Raw genomic sequence first — 26,701 nt, forward strand, 5'->3', positions numbered from 1 at the left:
GGACAGTAGAACAAGTTCATAGAGTGGTAAATCAAATCAATAAGGATCTGAATAGTAAAAGATATTGTTCAGCAGCTTTCCTCGATATATCTCAGGCTTTCGACAAGGTGTGGCATGAAGGATTGCAGGTTAAACTAAAGAAGCTACTGCCCCATCCCCACTTTCAACTTCTAAAATCATACCTGACAGATAGGCACTTCCAAATAAAACATGGAAGTGAATATACAGAGCTGCATCCAATAAATTCAGGAGTTCCACAAGGTAGCGTACTTGGACCGATTCTGTACCTATTGTATACTGCAGACGTGCCTTCAACACGACTTACCACTGTTGCGACATTTGCCGATGATACAGCCATTTTGGCGTCCCACACTGACTCAACATCAGCCTCTAGGAATCTGCAAACTAGTCTAAACAAGATCCAAAACTGGCTAAAAAGATGGCGTATTAAAGCAAATGGATTGAAATCAACACATGTGACGTTTACCCTTCGCAGAGAAACGTGCCCACCTGTTCAATTTATTGATTGTCAACTTCCACAATCTGATAGCGCCAAATACCTCGGAATGCACCTGGATCGACGACTGACTTGGACAAAACACATATTCACTAAGCGCAAGCAACTTGGCCTCAAATTAAGAAACATGTATTGGCTCATCGGTCGCAGATCAAAACTCTCCATAGACAATAAAATATTATTATATAAGACAATCTTAAAACCTGTGTGGACCTACGGCATCCAGCTGTGGGGAACTGCTAGCAACTCCAACATATCCATCTTGCAGAGGTTCCAAAATAAAGTACTACGAAATATTGTTGATGCTCCCTACTACGTCAGTAACGAAATAATTCAGCATGATATCCCTTTAGAATCCATCAAAGATGCCATACATCGTTTTAGTGTCAACTATAGTGAAAAAGTGTCAGTGCACCCGAATCGGTTAGTGGCCCAACTAAACGTGCGCAATGCCAATGAAATCCGTAGGCTGAAACGTCTAATGTCATCCGATCTATCTATATCACACAGACTTTAGTTTAGTTTTTTTTAAGGCAAATTATTGTAAATTCATACCAACAATGTTTAACTTAGGTTTAGATATATTTAAAAGAGATTATTCATTGGAATAATACTCTACATGCCATCAGCTTCATTGTCAGAAAAAACGCTTATTGCCTAATGGGCAGATTGCAGATCAAGGAGTTAATAAAAAAAATCAACACCTGTAGTCAGAGCTAGGCAATACCCGGGTACAAGTACCCGAATTTTGTATTCTGAATACATTTTGGGTACTCAGTACCCCGTGCCCAAGTACATTTTCAATAAAGTACTCGGTACTCGTACCCGTAGCATATGGGTAAAATACCCGGTACCCGCGTTTATTATACGAGTACATTTTCCGAGTACTTTTTGCAAGTATAAACTTGTCGCTGCATGTGGGAGAGCAAATGAATAGCAACTATAACAATTAAATAACGTGTAATTCCAACTGAAATAAAAAAATAAGAATTTAATAACCAGTATAACACCAGATTAATAATCAGTATAACACCACTCACACTCACTGATTAATTTTATTGACTTTTAAGATAACTCATTTTTCCAAAGTTTTCGTCAGATAGAGCATTTCTTCGAAGGCTATCAATTGTTGAAGCATAAGAAAATAGGCGTTCCATAGGCAGAGGAGAAGGCAAGCATGTATTATATCTTAGAAAAAGTTTTTTAATTATAGGAAACTCATTTAACGAACTCAAACCACTTTTTTGCCGTCTAGATAGTTATGAAGTTACAGAATCGGGTAGAATGACAAGAGTCAATTGTTTCAATGTTTCGAAACATTAAAGTGAGTTCATTCAAATGATTCGAAACATTCAAATGACTCATTTCGCCCATCACTAGTTTTTGCGTGTTGCTATTAGTTTGCTCTCAAACATGCAGCGAAAATTTTATACTTGCAAAAAGTACTCGGAAAATGTACTTATATAATAAACGCGGGTACCGGGTATTTTATCCCATATGCTAAGGGTACGAGTACTTCAGTGAAAATGTACTCGGGTACTGGGTACTGAGTACTCAAAATGTACTTAGAGTACAAAATTCGGGTACTTGTACCCGGGTATGATCACAAGTAGTCAAAACTAGACTGGGCGAAGGAAATAAACTGCGCGTCATAGAAAACGGGCACCCTAAAAAATGGGTCATTTTTGATGTCACGTATCTCCTAAACCTATTGTCCGATTTAAGTGATTGTTTGAATATGTTATAGCCCTATTCTTTGTCAATATCATTTTATTAATATTTTTGCAAAACAGGTAAATTTTCATTATATACCGGGTGTACGAATCAAACTGTGTTTTTTTCTCAAAGTTCGCAACACCCTGTGGCGTATTCTAGCATTTATAAAATACTGAAATTAAAACCCAACTATAGCCTCAGGTTTTCTTAACATTCTGTTTTTTTATTCATTCATTTATGATGGATAATACAAAAGTTATGTACTTTAACAACTAGGCATGCTCTTTATCAGTACAGGGTGTTTCTAAAGAAGTACGACAAACTTTAAGGAGTAATTCTGCATGAAAACATAATGAACGGTTGCTTTATAAACATATGTCCGCAAATGATTCGTTTCCGAGATACAGGATGTTGAATTTTTCTTAAAAACTGACGATTTATTTATTGCCCTAAAACCGGTTGAGATAGGCAAATGAAATTTGGTGGGTTTTAAGACGTAATTTTTTAACATTTTTTGATATACAATTAAGAATTTTTTATTCACCATTGGCGTATATACGAATAATATGATCGGTTATATTACCCGTATGCGCTCCAATAGTGAATATAAAATTCTTAGTTGAATGTCAAAAAATGCGCAATAACCATCTCTTAAAACCTACCAAATTTCATTTGCATATCTCAACCGGTTTTAAAGCAATAAATAAATCATCAGTTTGTAAGAAAAAATTTAACATCCCGTATCTCGGAAACGAAGCTTTTGCGGATATATGATTATAAAGCAAACTGTCATTATTTTTAATGCAGAATTACCCCTTAAAGTTTGTCGAACTTATTTAGTCCCTAAAACACTTTAGACTTATAACACCCTGTACTGATGAAGAACATGGCTAGTTGTTAAAGTACATAACTTTTGTATTATCCAACATAAGCGAATGAATCAAAAAACAGAATATTAAGAAAGCCTAAGGCTATAGTTGAATTTTAATTTCAGTATTTTATAAATGCTAGAATAATCCACAGGGTGTTGCGAACTTTGAGAAAAAAACACAGTTTGATTCGTACACCCGGTATACAATGAAAAGTTACCTGTTTTGCAAAAATATTATTACAAAGATATTGACAAAGAATAGGGCTATAACATATTCAAAAGATCATTTAAATCGGACAACAGGTTTAGGAGATACGCGACATCAAAAATGACCCATTTTTTAGGGTGCCCGTTTTCTATGACGCGCAGTTTATGTTCTTAGGTCCAGCAAATCATAATAACCTTTAACTCCTCTTCTCTTTAACTTGTTTATTAATAATATTTCCGAGGTAATAAAAGTTGGTCAGTTTTTGCTATTTGCTGATGACCTTAAGCTATATTCCAAAGTTTCAAATCTGTCTGCTTGAGGATCCAAGAAAACTTGACTTCTCTATACAATTGGTATGTTTCCAATGATCTCCAGTTGAATAAAGATGTGTTTTGTTATATCCTTTAACAAATCTAAAAATAATGTTTTGTTTGACTATCACATTAATACAAGCCTTCTATCAAGAGTGACTGAAATAAAAGATTTGGGGGTGTTATTTGACAGTTCCTTGCCATTTATCCCCACATTAAAAATGTGTCAAATAAAGCATACCGTAATCTAGATTTTATCACAAGAAACTCTCGAGATCTTTCTGTACCCATATAGAATTTTAAATTTTACTTTCTTCACTAGCATCCGGTCTTATGCTTCTATGGTCACCATACTATTTTGAACATTTTAACCATATTTACACCCTTGAAAAAATTCAAAATAAGTTTCTCCGGATTTGTGCTTATAGATTAAACTTAAAGAACATGTCTTTGGTGGAACTAAGGCCAAGGCTAAATATCAGTTCCTTAGAAGACTACAGAACTAAATGTGATCTAACTTTTCTCTATAAACTACCGAGCCATACCACAGATAGTTGTGATTTATTAATGTCCAGTTGCACCAACAAACAAACGATTGATTTTTTGATTTGGATTGCTCGTTTATTTCACAATATAATAATAATTGTCAAAAAACTGTCAATTAAAAACAGAAATTTTAATGATTCTGCCGAAAAATATTAAATTTTTTACCATCGAATATGTAATAACAGAACACTTTTCTTTTCTTTTTAAAAAGGTTAAAATTTAATATTTTTGGAAGAATCGTAACAATTTCTGTTTTTAATTTGACAGGTTTTTGGCAGCTATATTTTAAAATAAACGGGCAATTCAAATCAATCGTTTATTTGTTGGTGCAACTGAACATAAATCTTATCAACTTTAGATGTAGCACTAGAATTCTAAGAGACATACCTGTGTTTTCTATAAAACACTATGACACAAACTAGGCAAATTATCTCCAACTAGTAAGATGCAGATACTGGGAAATGACTTTAGTCAATCTTATGATCTGGTGGATATAAGATTTAAGCACCGCTTGACTGAGTATGTTAGGAATCGAAGATGAGTGACCTTTACCTTGGAGTCTTCATTTCATCTTAATTGTCAGAGATTTTAATTTTAATGGGATTTTCAGGAAATTTAATTTACTTAAATTAATCTTTTGTTTAACAATACAGGGTGAGTAGTGAGGAACGCGCCAAACTTTAAGACTGTATAATATACGTAATAATAATTAAAAATAACTCATATGTTGTTAGTCGATTTTCATTTGTTTCCGAGATACAGGGTGTTAAAATTTTTCTTACAAACTGACGATTTATTTATTGCTCTAAAACCGGTTGAGGTGTGCAAATGAAATTTGGTGGGTTTTAAGACATAGTTATTGCGCATTTATTGACACACAATTAACAATTTTATATTCACCATTGGCGCGCGTACGGGTAATGGTCTGAAATTTTTTAAAGAAAAAAATTTCAGTACGCCACTGAGATATTTCAAATTAAAAATTATTTTTTAATTCCTTGTTCAATTTCTGACAAACACTATATATTCCCGTTTGTTCATATGACGGTTCGTTTTCATGAAAAAAATAAGAAAAATTAACGCTTACAAAGTATTCGAAATAAGTTTCTACACATTCATATAGAAACTTCGTCGAAAACTTTGTAAGCGTTAAGATTTTTTTATTTTTTGAATGAAAACGAAGAGTCGCATGAAAAAAAGGGAAAATAAATGCGCAATAACTATGCCTTAAACCCAACCAAATTTCATTTGCACAACTCAAGCGATTTTAAAGCAATAAATAAATCGTCAGTTTGTAAGAAAAATTTAAACCCCGTATCTCGGAAATAAATAAAAATCGAATAACAACATATGAGTTATTTTTAATTATTATTACGTATATTATACAGTCTTAGTTTGGCGCGTTCCTCACCACTCACCCTGTATTTAATAATTATTAATACTTAGTTTATTATTTGTAATATGGTTAGGTAATTTTATTTTTGTTGCATTTTTGTAAAAATGGGGAAATCCCATAAACAAATACTTAAATAAATAAAAAATTAGGCATTCGTGTTTATTATTACTACCTATATTCTACCTATATAAGAAAAAGTATTCACAAGCAACTAAATTAAAATTTTTATTAGTGTCGTTGAAAACTGTTTGGTGCAAATTTCACATTCAAATGATTTTTTACCAGTATGCAGTCTCTTATGTGCTTTTAAAACTTGTTTCGTTGAAAACTGTTTGGTGTAAATTTTACATTCAGTTTGTTTTTCAGCAGTACGCATTTTCATACACATTGTTAAAAATAACCCTTTGTTGCAAAAGTGTTTCGTGCAAATTTCACATTCAAATTATTTTTCATCAGTATGCATTCTCATATGCACTTTTAAATTACTCTTTGTTGACAAGTGTTTGGCGCAAATTTCACACCTAAATGGTTTTTCACCAGTATGCACCCTCATATGCGATTTTAAAAGTGCTTTCGTTGAAAACTGTTTGGTGCAAATTTCACATTTGAATGGTTTTTCACCAGGATGCACTGTCATATGTGCTCTCAAACTACTCTTTGATGAAAATTGTTTGGCGCAAATTTTACATTCAAATGGTTTTTCACCAGTATGCACTCTCATATGAAATTTTAAATGTGTTTTCGTTGAAAAGTGTTTGGCGCAAATTTCACATTCAAATAGTTTTTCACCAGTATGCACTCTCATATGCAATTTTAAAAGTGTTTTTGTTGAAAACTGTTTAACGCAAATTTCACAACCAAATGATTTTTCACCAGGATGCACTGTCATATGCGTTTTTAAAACTGATTTCGTTGAAAACTGTTTGGTGCAAATTTCACATTTAAATGGTTTTTCACCAGTATGCACTCTCATATGTCCTTTTAAATTACTTTTTGATAAAAACTGTTTCTTGCAAATTTCACATTTAAATGGTTTTTCATCAGTGTGGATCCACATATGCTGTACTAAACTAGATTTAATTAAGAATGGTTTCTTGCAAATGCTACATATAAAACGTGGTCTTCTAGCGTTCACATTGGTATTGGAAATTATATATTCGTTTAAATTACTGTCACTTCTATCATCATTTGTTAAAAGGCTACTGACATCGGTTTTCATATCTTTACAAGAGACACCTAAAATTATAACCCTCTATTAAATCAATAAAATGTAACTAAATGAGAATATGAGAAATATGAGAATATAATATACAGTAAGAGCCACCATACTAGATACATAGGAACATTGAGCTATTACAGTCCTTTATCCTTCACTTGTTGCAATGTTTATTTTTATGTCAAGTGATGTTTAGAACGTCAGAAAATGTATGGAAACTAAATATTTATTAACATAGAAAGTTGACAAATAATAGATCAGCTGTATTAAATCCAGCTGATCTGGATTTAATACAGCTGATCTATTATAATTCTGGATTTAATACAGCTGATCTATTATAATCCTTATTTATAGTATTTATAATACTATAAATAAGAATCTTATTTATAATATTTTTCTTTTAGTAGATGAGCCAAGGTTTAAAATGGCACTTTTTGAATTTTGGTCCAATCCTTTTTTGTTTCGGAAAGTGCAAAATAAAACTAAAATTTCAAAAATAAAAAATGTGCTATAACTTTTACGAAAATGGCCTTAAGACTTTCATATTGCACGAAAAGTTGAGTCAAACATTCCATATAATGCGCAAAAATTTTTAAGACGATTCGTCAATTAGTTTAAATTTTATTCAATTTGTTTATCGCAAAGAGCTTTTTTTTCGCAATGTTATTGTACAGAAAATAATAATGACAGCAATTCTGTGGAAACCACATGCAAGAATCATAGTTATATTTTTAAAGTATCGAAAAAAATCATTAAAAAGTCGTTTTTATCACTCCGAAAAATGTTTAGTAAAATAGAGTAATTTTTGGCTTCTAAACAATTCGAATAAGTTTGTTAATATTGACTATAGAGTAAATCTACTTTAGGATTTCAAAAACTGGTATTTTTATACGAATTTTCAGAATTTTTGCCTAGGTTAATTAGGTTCAAAGTTAGCCACTTTTATTATTTAATTCGCAGTTACTTTTATATACATCAAATTCTCCTGTAACAGTGTTAGTTACCATACTACTCCGAAACGGCTTGGCCGATTTTTATAAAATTTTACACGTTTATCCTGTAGGACGTAGAGGAGGTTTTAATCTATTTTTTATACCCATAAGTTATAGGGGGGGTTGCCCCCCTGACATTTTTTTTATTTTTTTGGACAAAATTATCTACCTTAATTTTATATTATGTAGAATTAAAAAATACATACAACCCTTAATTTTCACTCTTCTATCACCAGCCCCTATTTGTTAATAGCCATCTATATATTTACATCTATACATAAAATTCTCCTGTCACAGTGTTAGTTTTCATACTCCTCCGAGACCGCTTGACCGATTTTTATGAAATTATATGTATCTTCGGAAGGTGTTAGAATCGGTCGTAATCTATTTTTCATATCCCTGAGTGATAAAGGGAGTTCCCCATAACATTTTGTAATGTTAGGTGGGGTTGTGTGTACATAACGTATTCTATAAGACTACGAGTACATACAAATTAAAAAAATTATGATCAAAATCCATCAACAAGTTTCAGCGATATTAATCGCAGCATATTTATGTTTGCAGAATCAGTTTCATTTTTTGAATGCACTTCTTTTAGTAATTCTCCTCCACCGACCACGAATTAATTCCGTTCGGACGCCATTTTTAAAGCTTTATTAACCACTCTGTTGAGGTTCAAAGTTTACTCAAACTTTTACACATAATCTATATATCTTCAACTTCAAAATGGCTCTAGTTAGGTTGCTTAATTGTTATAAACAAAGTAGCCGTCAATTAAATAAAAAAGTGGCTAACTTTGACCGTAATTAACCTAGGCGAAAAGTTTTTCTTTGAAAATTCGTATAAAAATACTAGTTTTTCAAATTCCATTGTAGTTTTAACCTACAGTCAATATTAACAAAGTTATTCAAATTGTTTATAAGCCAAAAATGACTATTTTAGTAAAATGTTTTCTTAGTGATAAAAATGACTTTTTAAAATATGACTATTCTTCTTTCATGTTGTTTTCACAGAATTGCTGTATCATTATTAGTTTCTGAACAATAACATTGCGAAAAAAAAATCTCTTTGGGATAAACAAATTGAATAAAATTTAAACTAACTGACGCATCGTCTTAAAAATTTTTGTGCATTGTATGGACTGTTTGACATAACTTTTCATGTTGTTCTGAAGCTATTTTCTTGTGGCATTTTCATAATCAAGTATATTCAAATGGGAAATAAGCCACAATTTTACCTAAAAATGATTTTATTAACGTTTCGACGCCCAAGTCGAGTGTCGTTGTCAAAATACAAAATAATACTGATTATAGTATTATTTATATATAAATATATATATATAGTATTATTTATATACAAAATATAATAGTGTCGTTGTCAAAATATAACTTTTCATGCAATATGAAAATCCTAAATTCATTTTCGCAAAAGTTATAGCAAATTTTTTATTTTTGAAATTTTAGTTTTATTTTGCAATATCCGAAGCAACAAATAATCGGACCAAAATTCAAAAAACGCTATTTTAAACCTTGGCTCATCTACTAAAAGAAAAATATAAATAAGACATTTAATTACCCTATTTTTACCTGTAGCGATTTAAACGAAAAAACTTTCATTTTTGACCCTTATTTGTTAATAACTAAATTTCTCGTCCAAAATGTGACGGACATTTTCGTATTGATAATGTATTAGGTATATAGTACCCAAAAAACCCATTTGCAACCTGGCTGCTCAAGTGTCCCGAACATGGTATATTTTTGCCTTATTCCCTGGTGTACTATATTTAGGAGATATAAGACATCTCTATAACGAACACGGATATTACGAGGTTTCGCTTATAACGAGATACGCTAGATATCCCATGAAATTCCTATTGAACTATAACACCTCTATAACGAGGCATAATTGGTTATAACGAGGAAAAATGAAATCGAAGAATGTTTTTTACCTGTTTGTAGCGAAGTAATGGCTATAAATAAATACCCCAACTGCTTGAATATACAAATTCCCAACATCTGTGTTATTATCGAGGCCAGTGGTGTAATAAACACCGCCTGCAATAAACTTCTTTCTGTTTATCTATCGACCGATATTGAATACATATTGTAGGAAAGTTACAATTTAAGATGGTACCAAGTTTCATTGTTCAGGTCGACCATCGACACCTAATAAACTACGTAAGAGGCATCAAAACATTTCTATATTATTGTTGTCTGATATAACGAGCTCCGATTATAACTAGGTAATTAGTAAGCCATTTCAGTTCTCGTTATAGTGGGAGTCTACTGTAGTAGAAATAAACGGGTTGTTTAAAATGTGAGAAATTTGTCGTTGGAAGAATAAGACAAAAGGAATTCTACCATCCAACATCACAAGTAGGCAAAGCTAGACTGGGTGAAGGAAATATGTTTTTAAGTCGTGCAAATCATAATAAAAAATTAGGCATTCGTGTATATTAATACTATATTATATTAATTACATAAGTATTCACAAGTAACTAATTGAAATTTTTATTACAGTTTCGTTGAAAACTGGTGCAAATTTCACATTCAAATGATTTTTCACCAGGATGCACTCTCATATGCGATTTTAAAACTTGTTAAGTTGAAAACTGTTTGGTGTAAATGTCACATTCAAATGGATTTGCACCAGTATTCGTCCTAGTTCCCGCGTACCAAAGGAAAGTTTATTTTTAAGCTAGAAATTTGTTCATAGCTTAACGGCGTTAAGTCGGACAAACTTTGATGTATGAGAACGCTGCAACAGGGGAAGTTTTAATTGAGGAGCATGATAAACGTGTGGTCCTGACAAGTTTATGATTGTGAAAAATAGCAAGTTGTTTTTAAGATTATTCAATATCCAACGTTATATAATATGAAAAAATGTTTGTCCGGCAAAAATGTTGGGCAGTTTAACGAGTCCGACACGTAAAACATGTCACATGATAGGAATTATGTTGGTAATAAATAGCAGTCAGATTTTTGCATGAAAGTTTAATGAAAGGTTAAAAAAAATCAATTGGAAGTTCTGTCCGACAAAATTAATGGGAATTTTTCGTAGTCCGACGTTCTAAACCTGTAAGATATAGACAAAAATGCTGGTGATAAATCGCTTTCCGACAAAAACGCCATTTAATTAATAGCAAGCTGAAAATTTGTTAATAGCTTAGGGGTATCTAACCTTAAACCTAAAATCTAACACCGGTTTTTGGAATAACCGGTTTTTTTGACCGGTTATAACCGCCAGGTTAAACTGTAGGTAAAAAACCGGTGTTTTTGTCAACAACCGCCACCCCTACTATAACATACTAAAAAAGTCACTCAAATCGGACAACAGGTTTAGAAAATTCGACACATCTAACTTGAATAATTCATCGAGTGACCCGCTTTTTATGATCGCAAGTGTATTTTTCGAACAGTCAATCTGTGTAATAGGTATGGATCCTGCGTATGAAAAAAAAGTTGATTAATAGCAAGCTGAAAACTTGTTAATAGCTTAAGGGTGTCTAGTCGGACAAAGTTTGATATATGGGAACACTGGAACAGGGGAATTTTTAATTGTGGAACAGGTTAAAAACTTGGAACGGTCAGACCATGAAAACGTCACATGTATTTTGTCCGACAGAACTTCCAATTGATTTGTTACCCTTTCATTAAACTCTCATGCAAAAATCAGGCTGCTATTTATCACCAAACGGGCATTATGAGTGGAAAACGTGGAACATGTCAAATGACAGGAATTATGACAGGTGATAAATAGCAGTCTGATTTTTGTATGAGAGTTTAATGAAAGGGTAACAAATCAATTGGAAGTTCTGTCGGACAAAATACATGTGACGTTTTCGTGGTCTGACCGTTCCAACCTTTTAACCTGTTCCACAATTAAAACTTCCCCTGTTACAGTGTTCCCATATATCAAAGTTTGTCCGACTAGACACCCTTAAGCTATTAACAAATTTTCAACTTGCTATTAATCAACTTTTTTTTCATACGTGGGATCCAGACCTATTACACAGAATTGCTGTTCGAAAAATACACTTGCGATCATAAAAAGCGGGTCACTCGATGAAATATTCAAGTTAGATGTCTCGAATTTTCTAAACCTGTTGTCCGATTTGAGTAATTTTTTTGTATGTTATAGCCTTATTCTTTAACAATATCGCTATAATAATATTGTTGCTAGACAGGTAAATTGTCATTGTCATTGTATACAGGGTGTAACAATCATACTGTGTTTATTCCACAAAGTTCGGAACACCCCGTGGAATGTTTTAGCATAGATAAAGTATTGAAATTCAAACTTGATTGTAGCCTTAGACTTTCGTAATATTTTCTTTTTTGTTTTATTCGTTTGTGTTGGATAATAAAAAAGTTAGGCACGTTAACAACTAACCATGTTCTTCATCAATACAGGGTGTTTCTAAATAAGTGCGACAAACTTTAAGGGGTAATTCTGCATGAAAAACAATGATCGTTTGCTTTATAAACGCATGGCCGCAAATGCTTCGTTTCCGATATACGGGATGTCAATTTTTTCTTACAAATTGACGATTTATTTATTGCTATAAAACCGGTTGAGATACGCAAATGAAATTTGGTAGGTAGTTATAGCCGATTTTTTGACATACAATTAAGAAATTTATATTCACCATTGGCGTCCATACGGGATGTATCTAAAATGTTTATACCCGTATGCACGCCAATGGTGAATATATAATTATTAATTGTATGTCAAAAAATGCACACTAACTGCCTCTTAAAACCTACCAAATTTCATTTGCAAATCTCTACGGGTTTAGAGATAAATAAACTATCACTTTGTAAAAAAAACTTCAACATCCCGTATCTCGGAAACGAAGCATTTGCGGACATATGTTTATAAAGCAAACTGTCATTATTTCTTCATGCAGAATTACCCCTTAAAGTTTGTCGCTAAAGTTAATATTATTCAACATAAACAAATAAAATGTTAAGAAAAAAAGAAAATGTTAAGAAATTTGCGCTATTTTGACAGAACTGACATTTTTCAGACGTGTCATAAATACAGATATTGCTCAACATTTTGGTTGCGGTATTTTTAAGGCTCGATTAAGATTAGTTGTTTGTCTAATTTGTATGCAATTTTGGATCAAGATTTAGAAGCTTTCATTTTGGCCAATGCTAATGATGAAGACATCGAGTTTATCATCTTGCATAACATTCTGCGAGATGAACACATATACCTATTACATGCTCAAAATAAATAATTTGATTTAAATGGAAGCAAGGTTTGAATTTTCTTCCAAATAGTCCAGAAAGCCACTGCGCATCCGCTAGGAAAAATATTCTAATTCGGATTTTTTGCACAATCTTACTCAGAAAGGACTCCTTTTAACAAATTTGCATGTTGCCAAGACCAAAAGGTGGTCAAAAATTTTTTAAACGTTTTTTTTGTTTTTTTCCTAAAATTATTTTTTTTGCATGAAAAAAAGGTTTTTTAGGTTTTTTGGATCATTCCAAACAGAAAAGGTCTTTAGTGACTTTTCTCTAAAAATGATAGTTTTTGACATATAGCGATTAAAAATTGAAAAATTGCGAAATAGGCCATTTTTAACCCTCAAAAACTATGTGAAAAACTGAAAATTTTAATGTTCCAAGGTAGGTAGATATTCTTTAAACATCGATTGATGAAATCCCGAAGAGTTTTTTGCAATACAATATTCAAAACTCCTTTGTTTTTTAATTGCTAATCAAGCGTGCGCGACAGTATTTTCCACCGACAGTATGGTGCAAATGAAAGGAATAAATTCGTTATTTCGTAAACCGGCGACTTTAAGGAAAAATCCCGAAACAGGTCGATTTTTATTTTTAAGTTATGATATTGTGGCATATATGGTATACTAGTTACATCATCCGTCTGGACGTGATGACGTAATCGATGATTTTTTTAAATGAGAATAGGGGTCGTGTGGTAGCCCATTTGAAAGGTTCTTCCATTCTCTATTCAGTAGTGTAAACATTTACATAATTATTTATACAGGGTGTATTCTATTTCTTTTTTTGTCAAATAATTTAATTTAATAAAAATTTTTTTGACACCCTGTATAAATAATTATGTAAATGTTTATATTACTGAATAGAGAATTGAAGAACCTTTCAAATGAGCTAGCACACGACCCCTATTCTCGTTTAAAAAAATCATCGATTACGTCACCACGTCCAGATTAATGACGTCACTAGTATACCATATATGCCACAATATCATAACTTAAAAATAAAAATCGACCTGTTTCGGGATTTTTCCTTAAAGTTGCCGATTTACGAAATAACGAATTTATTCCTTTCATTTGCACCATACTGTCGGTGGAAAATAGTGTCGGGCACGCTTGATTAGCAATTAAAAAACAAAGCAGTTTTGAATATTGTATTGCAAAAAACTCTTCGGGATTTCATCAATCGATGTTTAAAGAATATCTGCGTACTTTGGCAACATTAAAATTTTCACTTCTTCACATAGTTTTTGAGGGTTAAAAATGGCCGATTTCGCAATTTTTCAATTTTTAATCGCTTATATGTCAAAAACTATTATTTTTAGAGAAAAGTCATTAAAGACCTTTTCTGTTTGGAATGATCCAAAAAACCTAAAAAAACTTTTTTCCATGCAAAAAAAATAATTTTAGGAAAAAAAACAAAAAAAAAACGTTTAAAAAATTTTTGACCACCTTTTGGTCCTGGCAACATGCAAACTTGTTAAAAGGAATCCTTTTTAAGTAAGATTGTGCAAAAAATCCGAATTAGAATATTTTTCCTAGCGGATGCGCAGTGGCTTTCTGGACTAAAATATCGAGAAAGAGAAACAAATTATCTAGTCCTGTCGCCAGGGGGGGTACAACGGCCTCGTTAATTCAGATGGACTTACTCAAGTTTTTTTTATGTATTTTGACCCGTAGAACACGAATTTTTTGGGTAACAGTTGATCCGGATGTCGATAAGATTGTTATAGACCAAGAACTTGAGGAATCAAATAACAGCGATTTTTGGCAAAACAAAACAATATTTTGTATTTTTTGGGCCATTTTAAGTAAAAAATATTTCTACAAGTTTTTTCGTAGGATGCACAGTATTCGAGATAAACGCGGTTGAACTTTAAAAAAATCGAAAAATTGCAATTTTTGAACCCGAATAACTTTTGATTAAAAAATAAAATAGCAAGTCTGCTTACCGCATTTGAAAGTTTAAGTCAAATTATATCGGTTTTGATTATTTGCATTGGTAAAAATTTATTTTTTTATTGTTTAACAAAGCTATAAACACGTAGGGTTTCCCGTGCTTTTACATGCGTTTTAACGCATGTAACGTAGAAATAGTCTTGATTGCACTAGTACCTATTCTACCTACTCGTTCGATTTTAAATGAGAAATCATAGAAACATCACTCACGCACTAGTTGTTTGTAGCTTTGTTTAGCAATAACACAATAAATTTTTAGCAATGCAAATAATCAAAACCGACATAATTTGACTTGAACTTTCAAAGGCGCTAAGCAGAATTGCTATTTTATTTTTTAATCAAAAGTTATTCGGGTTTAAAAATTGCAGTTTTTCGATTTTTTGAAAGTTCAACCGCGTTTATCTCGAAAACTGTGCATCCTACTAAAAAACTTGTAGAAATATTTTTTGCTTAAAATGACCCAAAAAATACAAAATATTGTTTTGTTTTGCCAAAAATCGCTGTTATTTGATTCCTCAAGTTCTTGGTCTATAACAATCTTATCGACATCCGGATCAACTGTTACCCAAAAAATTCGTGTTCTACGGGTCAAAATACATAAAAAAAATTTGGGTAAGTCCATCTGAATTAACGAGGCCGTTGTACCCCCCCTGGCGACAGGACTAATCCTTGAGTGTTCTTAAAATAAAAGATTTTTTTGTTGTACTCTTCATGTTTTCCTGAATTAACGTCCAATTTTCTGGATAGGTCAATTTAGCAGGAACAGCAGGCACTATTTCCAATAGATCCAAGTCGATCGGATAGCTCAATACGACCAGCGGCTGACCCGCACTTCACTTCGCCGTGAGGAATGCGAGTTCGAGCCCAGCCAGGCCATCGGAAAAACAAAAAAGGCTAACGCGTCAGTATAAAATTCTAAATATGAATCTGGCGCTTAGATGAGAATATGCGGGCGTCTGATCGGCCTACGAGTAAGCAGTACGGCAAGGGATAAGGGCTTGCAGCTCGGTGATACTCTCCCATAGATCCCTACCGGAAGGGCGTTAACGCCTTAAATACCGGTATATATATTACCATTTCCAATAAAGGAGCGTAAGCCAAATATCACATCTGCGCATGCTCTACTGTCAAAATAACGCGTGCTGTAATACAGCAAGTGCAAAAGTGACTGTACAATATCTCTATTAATAAACTTTTCTTTGGTACGTGGGATACAGGACTATATGCAATTTTATATACATTGATAAAAATAGCTCTTTGTTGCAAAAGTGTTTCGTGTAAATTTCACATTCAAATTATTTTTCACCAGTATGCATTCTCATATGCTTTTTTAAATTACTCTTTGATGAAAATCGTTTGGCGCACATTTCACACCCAAATGGTTTTTCACCAATGTGCAAGTTCATATGCAATTTTAAATTTTGTTTCCTTGAAAACTGTTTGGTGCAAATTTCACATTTAAATGGTTTTTCACCAGTATGTACTCTCATATGTCTAGTAAAATGTGAGTTTCTTCTTGAAAACTGTTTGTTGCAAATTTTACATTCAAATGGGTTTTTTCCAGGATGCACTGCCATATGAGTTTTTAAATTACTCTTTTGTGAAAATTGTTTGGCGCAAATTACACATTTAAATGGTTTTTCACCAGTATGCACTCTCATATGTCTAGTTAAATTTATTTTCATTGAAAATTGTTTGGTGCAAATTTCACATTTAAATGGTTTTTCACCAAGATGCACTGTCATATGTACTTTAAAACTACTCCTTGATGACAATTGTTTGGCGCAAATTTTACATTCAAATGGTTTTTCACCAGTATGCACTCTCATATGATATTTTAAATGTGTTTTCGTTGAAAATTGTTTGGCGCAAATTTCACATTCAAATGGTTTTTCACCAGTATGCACCCTCATATGCAATTTTAAAATTGATTGAAAAGAAAACTGTTTGGAGCAGATTTCACATTCAATTGCTTTTGTACCAGGATGCACTGTCATATGCGATTTTAAAACTTGCTTCCTTGAAAACTGTTTGTTGCAAATTTCACATTTAAATGGTTTTTCACCAGTATGCACTCCCATATGCATCCTTAAAATTCCTCTCAGTGAAAACTGTCTGGTGCAAATTTCACATTTAAACGGTTTTTCACCAGTATGAACTGTCATATGCGATTTTAAATTTTGTTTCGTTGAAAACTCTTTGGAGCATAATTCACATTTAAATGGTTTTTCATCAATGTGTATCCACATATGTTGTTCTAAACTAGAATTACTTAACAATGGTTTCTTGCAAATGAAACATATAAAACGCTGTCCTCCAGTGTTCACATTGGTATTGGATATATATTCGTTCAAATTACTTTCACTTCTATCATCGTTTGTTAAGAGACTACTGGCATCCTTTTCCATATCTTTACAAGAGACACCTAAAATTGTAATCCTCTATTAAATCAATATAATGCAACTAAATAAGAAGTAAATTTTATCAGTAATTTATTTGTCAGTTCCTTTAATGGTAAATCGAATTCAAGTCAGTTTAATGTCTGATTTTTTGCGTTTCGAAGCTTTTTTTAAGTGTTAAGATGCAACGAAAATCCAAAAATCTAATACTCTAGGAATGTGCTCCAGCAGTTGTATTATTGCGACCGTGCAAGTTCGGAAGAGCGACACCTAGTGTCACAGCATCAGCAACATTGTTAGAATTTTAATTATAATATTTACTATATAATTATATTCGTCCTGGTTACTGGATAATTGTCAATGCCATAGCCCAAAAAAGAATAAGTAAGATTGGGGTAATGTTATTAAAACGTAAACGTTGTATACAGTCAGCGCCAACATGCTAGACACATTAGGAACATTGAGCTATTACAGTCCTGGACCCTTCACTTGTTGCAATGTTTATTTTATGTCTAGTGACGTTTAGAACGTCACGAATGTATAGAAACTGAATATTAACATAGAAAGTTGACAAATAATAGATCAGCTGTATTAAATACAGCTGATCTAATTTTGACGTTTATAGTTGTTGTCATTTTGTTAAAGTTGTAAAATTATTTTTTTAATGTTCTTGGTGTTTGAATAAAGTTATTTTAAAACAGAGTAATAATATTATTAACTAATGTATTTTTGGTATCGAAAAACAATTATTTTGAATAGTTTCTTGACAGTAACATTACAGGGATGAAAGTCACATCAGAAAACGGACCAGATTAATCCATAATTATAGTAATTAGATACCTACCCATGTGTCTAGTATGTTGACTCATACTGTATAGTAAATAAAATTAATTATTAAAATGCAGTACTACAAGCAAAATACAATTAATTAAATTCACTTTAATAATTGCATATCATATCAATATTGTGCGGCAACATACCGGGTGGTGAATTGGAAAAGGGGTCATAGGAAACTCGATGTAAAATTCTAAAGAATTCCTGCTTCGCTAATTATTTTACATCAAAAGACATGACAAACTAATCGTAGAGGATTAAAATCTGTATTGAAAACAACTGTTAAAATTGTTCTACGAATTAAACATATTCCAAATTTTGTAAAAATGTAATACATTTTTCAGATTTTCACGCCAAAGTTAGGCCCCACACAGTGCGATAATGTGTATAAAGGTTGCGTTCGGTCACAATGGAGCTTTTTATTAACTATATTTGAACTGTCAATATTTTTATCGTATCATTTATTGTTAAAAATAATAAAGTTGATAAGATACCCTCAGCTGAGAAGAACGTATTAATAATAAATATGTTTTATTCAGTCAATACTGTGCGCACTGTCAGTTAAATAGTAACGTGTGGCCTAACTTTTAAACACATACCTACTGTGACAAATGTAATACTTTCCAAAATTTTGAATGCGTTTAAATCGTAGAACATTTTTAACTTTTGTTTTTAATACAGATTTCAATCCTCTACAAATATCTTCTCATGACTTTTGATGTAAAATAATTAGGGAAGTAGGAATTCAACAGTTTAGAATTTTAAATTGAGTTTCCTATGGCGATACGGTTTTACAATTCAACACCCGGTATAATTTTTACAATTTATAACAAGCATTTGCGAAATACCATTTTCTTCAATGATAGTAGGTATGAAATATACGTCAATTTGACAATTTGCGCACGTCCTCTGTACGCAGTACTCTGCTACTTGCGCACGATCGTTTCTCGTATCCCCTCCAAGTACTTGCACACAGCGAATACGAAGCGAAGGTTGTATACTTACATGTCCGCACAGCCCAAGGATTATAACCGAACCGACTACAAGCACAAGCCAATTGCAGATCCTAGCTTTCTACGCATACGCGGTACGAATGGATTATTATAAGTTTATGGATAACCCTTTTAACTAAAAAAGCCTTACAGCACGAAGAATGATATCCAATAAAATTTTCACTAGTAATACCACTAGAGGTCAAATTATTTCCGGAAATTTTTTTGAGATCATGAATATTTTGAAAATTTCCCGAGTCGCAGACGAGGGAAATTTTCTAAAAATATTCATGATCAAAAAAAAATTTCCGGATATTAATTTGACTTCGCGTGGTATTCGGTAAGAAAATTCCACACCAAATTTGCATTTGAAAATCCAAAGCTGCATGAACAGATTAATAGCGCGCCATAGCTTTGTCAGCAATTATTTAGGCTTTCAAATTCGTAATTTCTACTCATTGTAGTTGCATGGGAATACCATTTCAAGATAGAAAATAGTATATTCTTCAATTTTACATAAGTTTTGAGTAACTACAAGTGATAGAAAACGAATCAAAACTAAATTATGTAAACAAATAAAAACCAGTCTGTCAAAAATGTTCTGTTATTGTAAACGTCAAAAAATTTCCACTATAATTCGCTGTTGGGTACCCCACGAGCAAAAAATTTCCGATAAAATACCTCCGTTGCCATGGTGATCTGTCAAAATAACGTATTTTGATTGGTTCAAAATTACAGGTGTGGAATTTTCACAATTATCTGTCAACTGAACCTTATTGAAATGATGACCAAGTATTTTACGAACTTTCTAAAATGTTCTATAATTACTCAAAAATTTTGAGTTGAATTTTTCACTTTTTCATTTGGTGGCTTAAAATTTAAACAGTCCACACTCAAAAATAGACACAAAAAACACTCCATAGTTAATAAAAAATTTAATTTTCAACACACGTGGAAAACAGAAAGTCAGACCATGTGCTTTCAAATACTACATTGCATAGAGCACACAATGTCACACAGTTATTTCCCGTTTAGAATAGTTGTTGATTTTTTCATATTTTATAATAATGTAACGTTGGCTTTTGAATAAACTTGAAAAACAACTTGCTATTGTTCAAAATCATAAACTTGTCAGGACGACAAGTTTATCGAGTTCCACAATTAAAACTTCACCTGTTCCAGTGTTCCCATAAATCAATGTTTGTCGGACTAGACACCGTTAACCTATGAACAAATTTCTAGCTTGCTATTAGAGATATTGCAAATTTAACACAGCCTACGTTGCGCTATTTATACCGCGCTATTTTGACGGAATTGACGTTTCTCAGAAGTGTCATAAATTCCGATCTTGCTCAACATTTTGGTTGCGGTATTTTTACGGTTCGATTAAGATTAGTTGTTTGTCTAATTTGTATGCAATTTTAGATTCAGATTTAGAAGCTTTCATTTTGGCCAATCCTAATGATGAAGACATCGAGTTTATCATCTTGCATAACATTCTGCGAGATGAACATATACCTATTACATTTGGTTTGAATTTTCTTCCAAATATCGAGAAAGAGAAACAAATTATCCTTGAGTGTTTTAAAATAAAAGATTTTCCTGTTGTACTCTTCATGTTTTCCTGAATTAACGTTCAATTTTCTGGATAGGTCAATTGATTTTGACCTAAAACTTATTTTAATAAACACAAATCGTCCTCAGACGTAAATCTGATTCGTTTGTTACTGTCTGTAGTAGGGGAGACTGGGTAACAGTGAGACATGGGTAACAGTGAGACACTTGAAATATCTTCCCTCCTTTTCGCCACGTGGAGATATTATTACTTATGCATGCTTGCTGTATTTACTGGTTACTGATTACTAATATGTTCGGCGGCCGTGCAGTTTCAGTTTAGGATTTATCGTGATAAAGTGTGTTTGGTGGGCACTAAGTAAAATAATACAGGGATTTTGAGAATTTTTTATAAAAGCATGTTAATTATTAAGATTTTTCTAGTATTACTATGACGTTGTGTGTAGATTAGTAAACATGATGCCACAGTTTAACAATGCAAACTAAGTTTTATAATAACAAAAATAATATTTTTTAAATTTTATGGCAAATGGGTAACAGTGAGACGGGGTACATTGAGACATGTCTCACTGTTACGCAGATGTTATGAAAAATTACATTTTGTATTTTTTTTCTAAAATTTGTAGTAAAAGGCATTAAGATGATATTGCCAAGGCCAGTTTGTTAACGTCATACTAAACGGCAAATTTTTTTTTCATTAGAGACAAATTTCAATTTAATAAATGTACGTTATTTCCGATCCCTATTTTTTTTAATAAATAAGTACTTTGTAACTTGAATTTTTTTTTATTTGTTTTATTTTATCATATAAATAAATATTTTGTAATTTAAATGTTTTTTTATGTTTTCTTTCCTATAAATATTATACTGTCTCACTGTTACCCATGCATGGGTAACACTGAGACAAATGACAACTTGACCTTATGTGTCGAATACAAACTAAACAAACCGAGCTATTTTCAAATTTGACTTTTTCTTGTGTAATGAACACATGTGAGAGTAGAATCCTGAAGAAATTTTGTTTATACATGTCACAGTAGTGGACTTATGGTTAAATGAAAAAAAAAAAGTGTCTCACTGTTACCCAGTCTCCCCTACTCATTTTAGAAAATTATTACTAATAAACTTGGGTTAAATGAAAGACAAACAACAAACATAAGGTGAAAAGAAAATAGCGCAACGAATGCAGCACAGCGTCACGGCTCCCCTAATAACGGCAGGCACTATTTCCAATAACGGAGCGTAAGTCAAATATCACATCTGCGCATGCTCTACTGTCAAAATAACGCGTGCTGTAATACAGCAAGTGCAAAAGTGACTGTGCAATATCTCTCTATTAATAAACTTTTCTTTGGTACGCGGGATCCAGGACTATATGCAATTTCATGCACATTGATAAAAATAGCCCTTTGTTGCAAAAGTGTTTCGTGAAAATTTCACATTCAAATTATTTTTTAAAAGTATGCACTCTCATATGCGATATTAAATTACTCTTTGATGGAAATTGTTTGGCGCAAATTTCACACCCAAATGGTTTTTCACCAGTATGCAAGTTCATATGTGATTTTAAATTTTGTTTCGTTGAAAACTGTTTGGTGCAAATTTCACATTTAAATGGTTTTTCACCAGTATGCACTCTCATATGGCTAGTTAAATGTATGTTTCTTGTAAACTGTTTGGTGCAAATTTCGCATTCAAATGGGTTTTTTCCAGGATGCACTGCCATGTGAGTTTTTAAATTACTCTTTTGTGAAAATTGTTTGGCGCAAATTATACATGCAAATGGTTTTTCACCAGTATGCACCCTCATATGCGGTTTTAAAAGTGGTTTCATTGAAAACTGTTTGTTGCAAATTTCACATTTGAATGGTTTTTCACCAGGATGCACTGTCATATGTACTTTCAAACTACTCCTTGATGACAATTGTTTGGCGCAAATTTTACATTCAAATGGTTTTTCACCAGTATGCACTTTCATATGATCTTTTAAATGTGTTTTCGTTGAAAATTGTTTGGCGCAAATTTCACATTCAAATGGTTTTTCACCAGTATGCACCCTCATATGAAATTTTAAAATTGATTTAACTGAAAACTGTTTGGAGCAGATTTCACATTCAATTGCTTTTGTACCAGGATGCACTGTCATATGCGATTTTAAAACTTGCTTCCTTGAAAACTGTTTGTTGCAAATTTCACATTTAAATGGTTTTTCACCAGTATGCACTCTCATATGTATAATTAAATGTGAGTTTGATGAAAACTGTCTGGTGCAAATTTCACATTTAAACGGTTTTTCACCAGAATGCACTCTCATATGTAATGTTAAATTGTGTTTCGTTGAAAACTGTTTGGAGCATATTTCACATTTAAATGGTTTTTCATCAACGTGTATCCACATATGTTGTTCCAAACTAGAATTACTTAACAACGGTTTCTTGCAAATGAAACATATAAAACGTTGTCCTCCAGTGTTCACACTAGTATTGGATATACTCGTATATTCGTTCAAATTACTGTCACTTCTACCATCGTTTGTTAAGAGACTACTGGCATCCGTTTTCATATCTTTACAAGAGATACCTAAAATTACAATCCTCTATTAAATCAATGTAATGCAACTAAATAATAGAAAATCTTATCAGTAATTTTTTTTCATACACTCCACAACACAACAGACTCATAGAATTATAACAAAAATCTTTACTGAGAAAAAAAAACTAGGAAAAAAATATTGCACAGCGGCATTCTTAGATGTAGAAATGGCCTTTGATAGAGTATGGCATACTGGACTCTTATACAAACTCAAAAGTATTGTTCCAACCCCCTACTACCTAATTAGTCCGTTCTTTAACGGTAAAATATTACAAAACCTCTAATTTTTAAAGAACCGCCTGAATTGACATGAAATTTGGCATACACACAGCTAACAAGTCAAGGAAAAAAGTGATATTGTGCCCTTATGTGCTTTTGCCCCGGGTTTGGTTTTCACCCCCTCTTGGGGGTGAAAAAATATTCGTCCAAAGTAAGTAAGGTATGCTTTATTGTCAAAAATTTTTACCAATTTGTGGACAAAGCTTATACAAAATAAAAAAATACAATAAAAAACAAAAAATAATAAAAAACTACAAACAAAACAAAAACAGAAACAGACACCAAGTAAATGGCGTGAGTTGTACTATTTAATATAATTTTAGAGTTTAGAGTTTTTAATTAAGTACACATTAAAAAATTAAAAATTTTGCAAACAATTAATATGTATACAACGTCAGAGCAAAAAGAAGGCGAACGAGGAAAAGGGAAAGTAAATCAAAAGTTCTATGCCGCTGCAAATATGTACAAAAGTACTCGAAAGTAATAATCCTGCAAGTCAATTTGCTGAATTCAAATCGTTTATAAAAAAGTCATTCACTGTATAAAAGCTCTCTCCAGAAAATAAGCTTTCAAGGCCTTGCGAAAAGCGGGAAATGCTGCAATAGATTTGATGTTAGATGGCAGGTGATTGTACATTTTTCTCGAATTGTATAGTATAGAGCACTTAACCAGCTCAGACCGTGGGGTTGGCAGATAAAGATTATGCTCCACGTTTCTAAGGGGATAGTTGTGAGTGGGTCTCTCTGGACCTTCTGATGCATGTTTGCGGATTAAACAAACGGATTCAAAAACAAACAAAGAAGGAAGAGTTAATATTTTAAATTTTTTAAAGAATTCTTGGCAATGAACTCTGCTATCGAGTCTCAGGGAGTAACGAAGAGCTCTCTTTTGTAGTTTAAAAATACGCTCAAATTGAGTCGCACAACACGTACCCCAGAATGTAAGGGAGTACCGAAGATGAGACTCAAAAAGGGCATAATAAACGGTCCTAGATGTTGACAAATTCATTTCCGTAGCAACTGATCTTAGCGCAAAACAAGCAGAACTTAATTTTTTGTGTAAGGCATCAATGTGCAAGTTCCATTTTAGAGACTTATCCACAATAAGCCCTAAGAACTTCACCGATTCAACTACCTCTAGACTGTTGTTATTAAGTACTAAAGGTTGCATCATACTGTTGTAAGGTAGGACTTTGGTTTTAAAAACGTTAAATAACAGGAGATTCGAATCGCACCACGATTTAATGGTGACTAGGGCTGTAGCTATGGTATTACGAAGATCCATAATATCCGTGTTACTCCAAGTAATACTAGTATCATCTGCAAAGAGACATATTTTACCTTTAATGTTCAGGCTAGAGATGTCATTTATGTATATCAGAAACAATATAGGGCCTAGAACTGAACCCTGAGGTACCCCACATTCTAATGGCATGCAAGAAGACGTCTTCGTGTCAACCCTTACAGACTGACTTCTTTCATTAAGATATGATTTAAGCCATTTAAGAGCCTTTCCGCTAAATCCATAGTGCTGTAATTTGTCAGTCAAGATGTTATGGTTTACACAATCGAATGCTTTAGAGAAATCACAGAAAATTGTTGCTGTAGAGTGATGGTTGTTTAGACTGGAGTAAACATGATCGAAAAGGAAGAACATAGCATCATTCGTGCATTTGTCACTCAGGAATCTAAATTGATGTGGAGTAAGCAATTTGTATTTCAACAGAAAAGGTAAGATTCTTTTTTTTACCAGACTTTCAATTATCTTCGACAACGTGGGCAGGAGTGCAATAGGGCGATAATTCGAAGCAAGATCTTTATCGCCTCCTTTGTGTATAGGAATAATTATCGCTCTCTTAAGGCAGCTTGGAAAAACTCCAGTTTCGAATGACCTGTTTATTAAGGTAGTAAGATGGTTTAAAGTGCAATCAGGTAGAGCAGAAAACATTTTAAGAGTGAGGCCATCAGTCCCAGATGACGATTTATTTTTAATGTCATTTATTGTAGAGCGTAGTTCACCTAATACTATGGGTGTAAAAAATAAACTATTTACATTCCTATGAGAAAGATATGAAATCGGATCCTGAGAAGGAGGTATAGTATTTGTTAAATTTTTTGCCACATTTACAAAGTAATTGTTCAGGGTCTCAGGAGAAGTCGGGATTGTGGCGGGAGAAGAAGTCTTATCTCTCAGTTCATTTACGATAGACCACGTTTCCTTAGCAACATTACCTGATTTAGCCAGCCTCGCATTGTAATAAATTTCCTTGGCGGCCTTTATGGCTTTATGGTAAGTCCGGAAATAGTTAAACTGACTAATTTTAAGAAACTTTTGTTCTATAGAGTTTTTTCATCAAGTCAATATTTTTCGAGTTATTGGCCAGTGAATATGTTCATTTTTTGAACAAAATAACTACGCTTTTAAACGGATTTTGCAAATAACTCAGGTAGTAAGTATTTTATCGAAAAAACATTTTAGCAAAAATATAGCCTGTAAAAAATTTAAAAAAAATGGTGTATATATCACGTCCGTATACCTAGTAGAAGCAGAGTTATAGTTAATTAAAAATAAGTTCAGATTCGTAAAATTCCAAATGGAATACTTTAATGTGAAATAACCAAAAATGAAGCACATTTCGGGGAAAACTTATTACAACTTATTTAAAGTGTTAAAAATTTTTAGCATCAAAAATAAACAAGTTACGCTCAAAATAAAGTTAGTCCCTTTTTTTTTGGTAAAAAAAATCGGGAAAATCACCCCCTACGACTTTCACAAGTTTCTTGACTCGTGTATGTATTGTTTATATGATCTGTAAGTTTCATCGGTTCAAAGTCCTTATTTTTGAAAGGGCTGTAGTTAAAAGGGGTTGAACGAGTCATTCATCACGAATGTATGCAAATTTAGAAACACCAAATCTTAATCAATTTTTGTCTAACAGAAAAACAAAAAAATACATGATATTCAGAAAAGCAATGCTGACTTTTTTCTGAATTTTTAAGATATTTTGAAAAAAATCATATTTTTCAAAATTAAATTTTTTTAAAAATTTC

At 32.5% G+C, this 26,701-nt stretch overlaps 1 protein-coding gene across 1 annotated transcript in view; it reads right to left on the bottom strand.

Moving 5' to 3' along the window:
- Window positions 1-26,701, bottom strand: part of LOC114339760 (zinc finger protein 729) — a 152,460-nt gene that overhangs the window by 30,253 nt on the left and 95,506 nt on the right. Inside the window, exons 2-3 of the mRNA XM_050660078.1 lie at window positions 16,281-17,405; window positions 6,013-6,801 (exon numbers count right to left, since the gene is read on the bottom strand). Of these exons, the coding sequence (XP_050516035.1) occupies window positions 6,013-6,801; window positions 16,281-17,405 (1,914 nt within the window). The remainder of the gene's footprint in view (window positions 1-6,012; window positions 6,802-16,280; window positions 17,406-26,701) is intronic.

This window comes from Diabrotica virgifera, chromosome 9 (assembly GCF_917563875.1).
Source record: "Diabrotica virgifera virgifera chromosome 9, PGI_DIABVI_V3a".
NCBI classification, from domain to species: Eukaryota; Metazoa; Arthropoda; class Insecta; order Coleoptera; family Chrysomelidae; genus Diabrotica; species Diabrotica virgifera.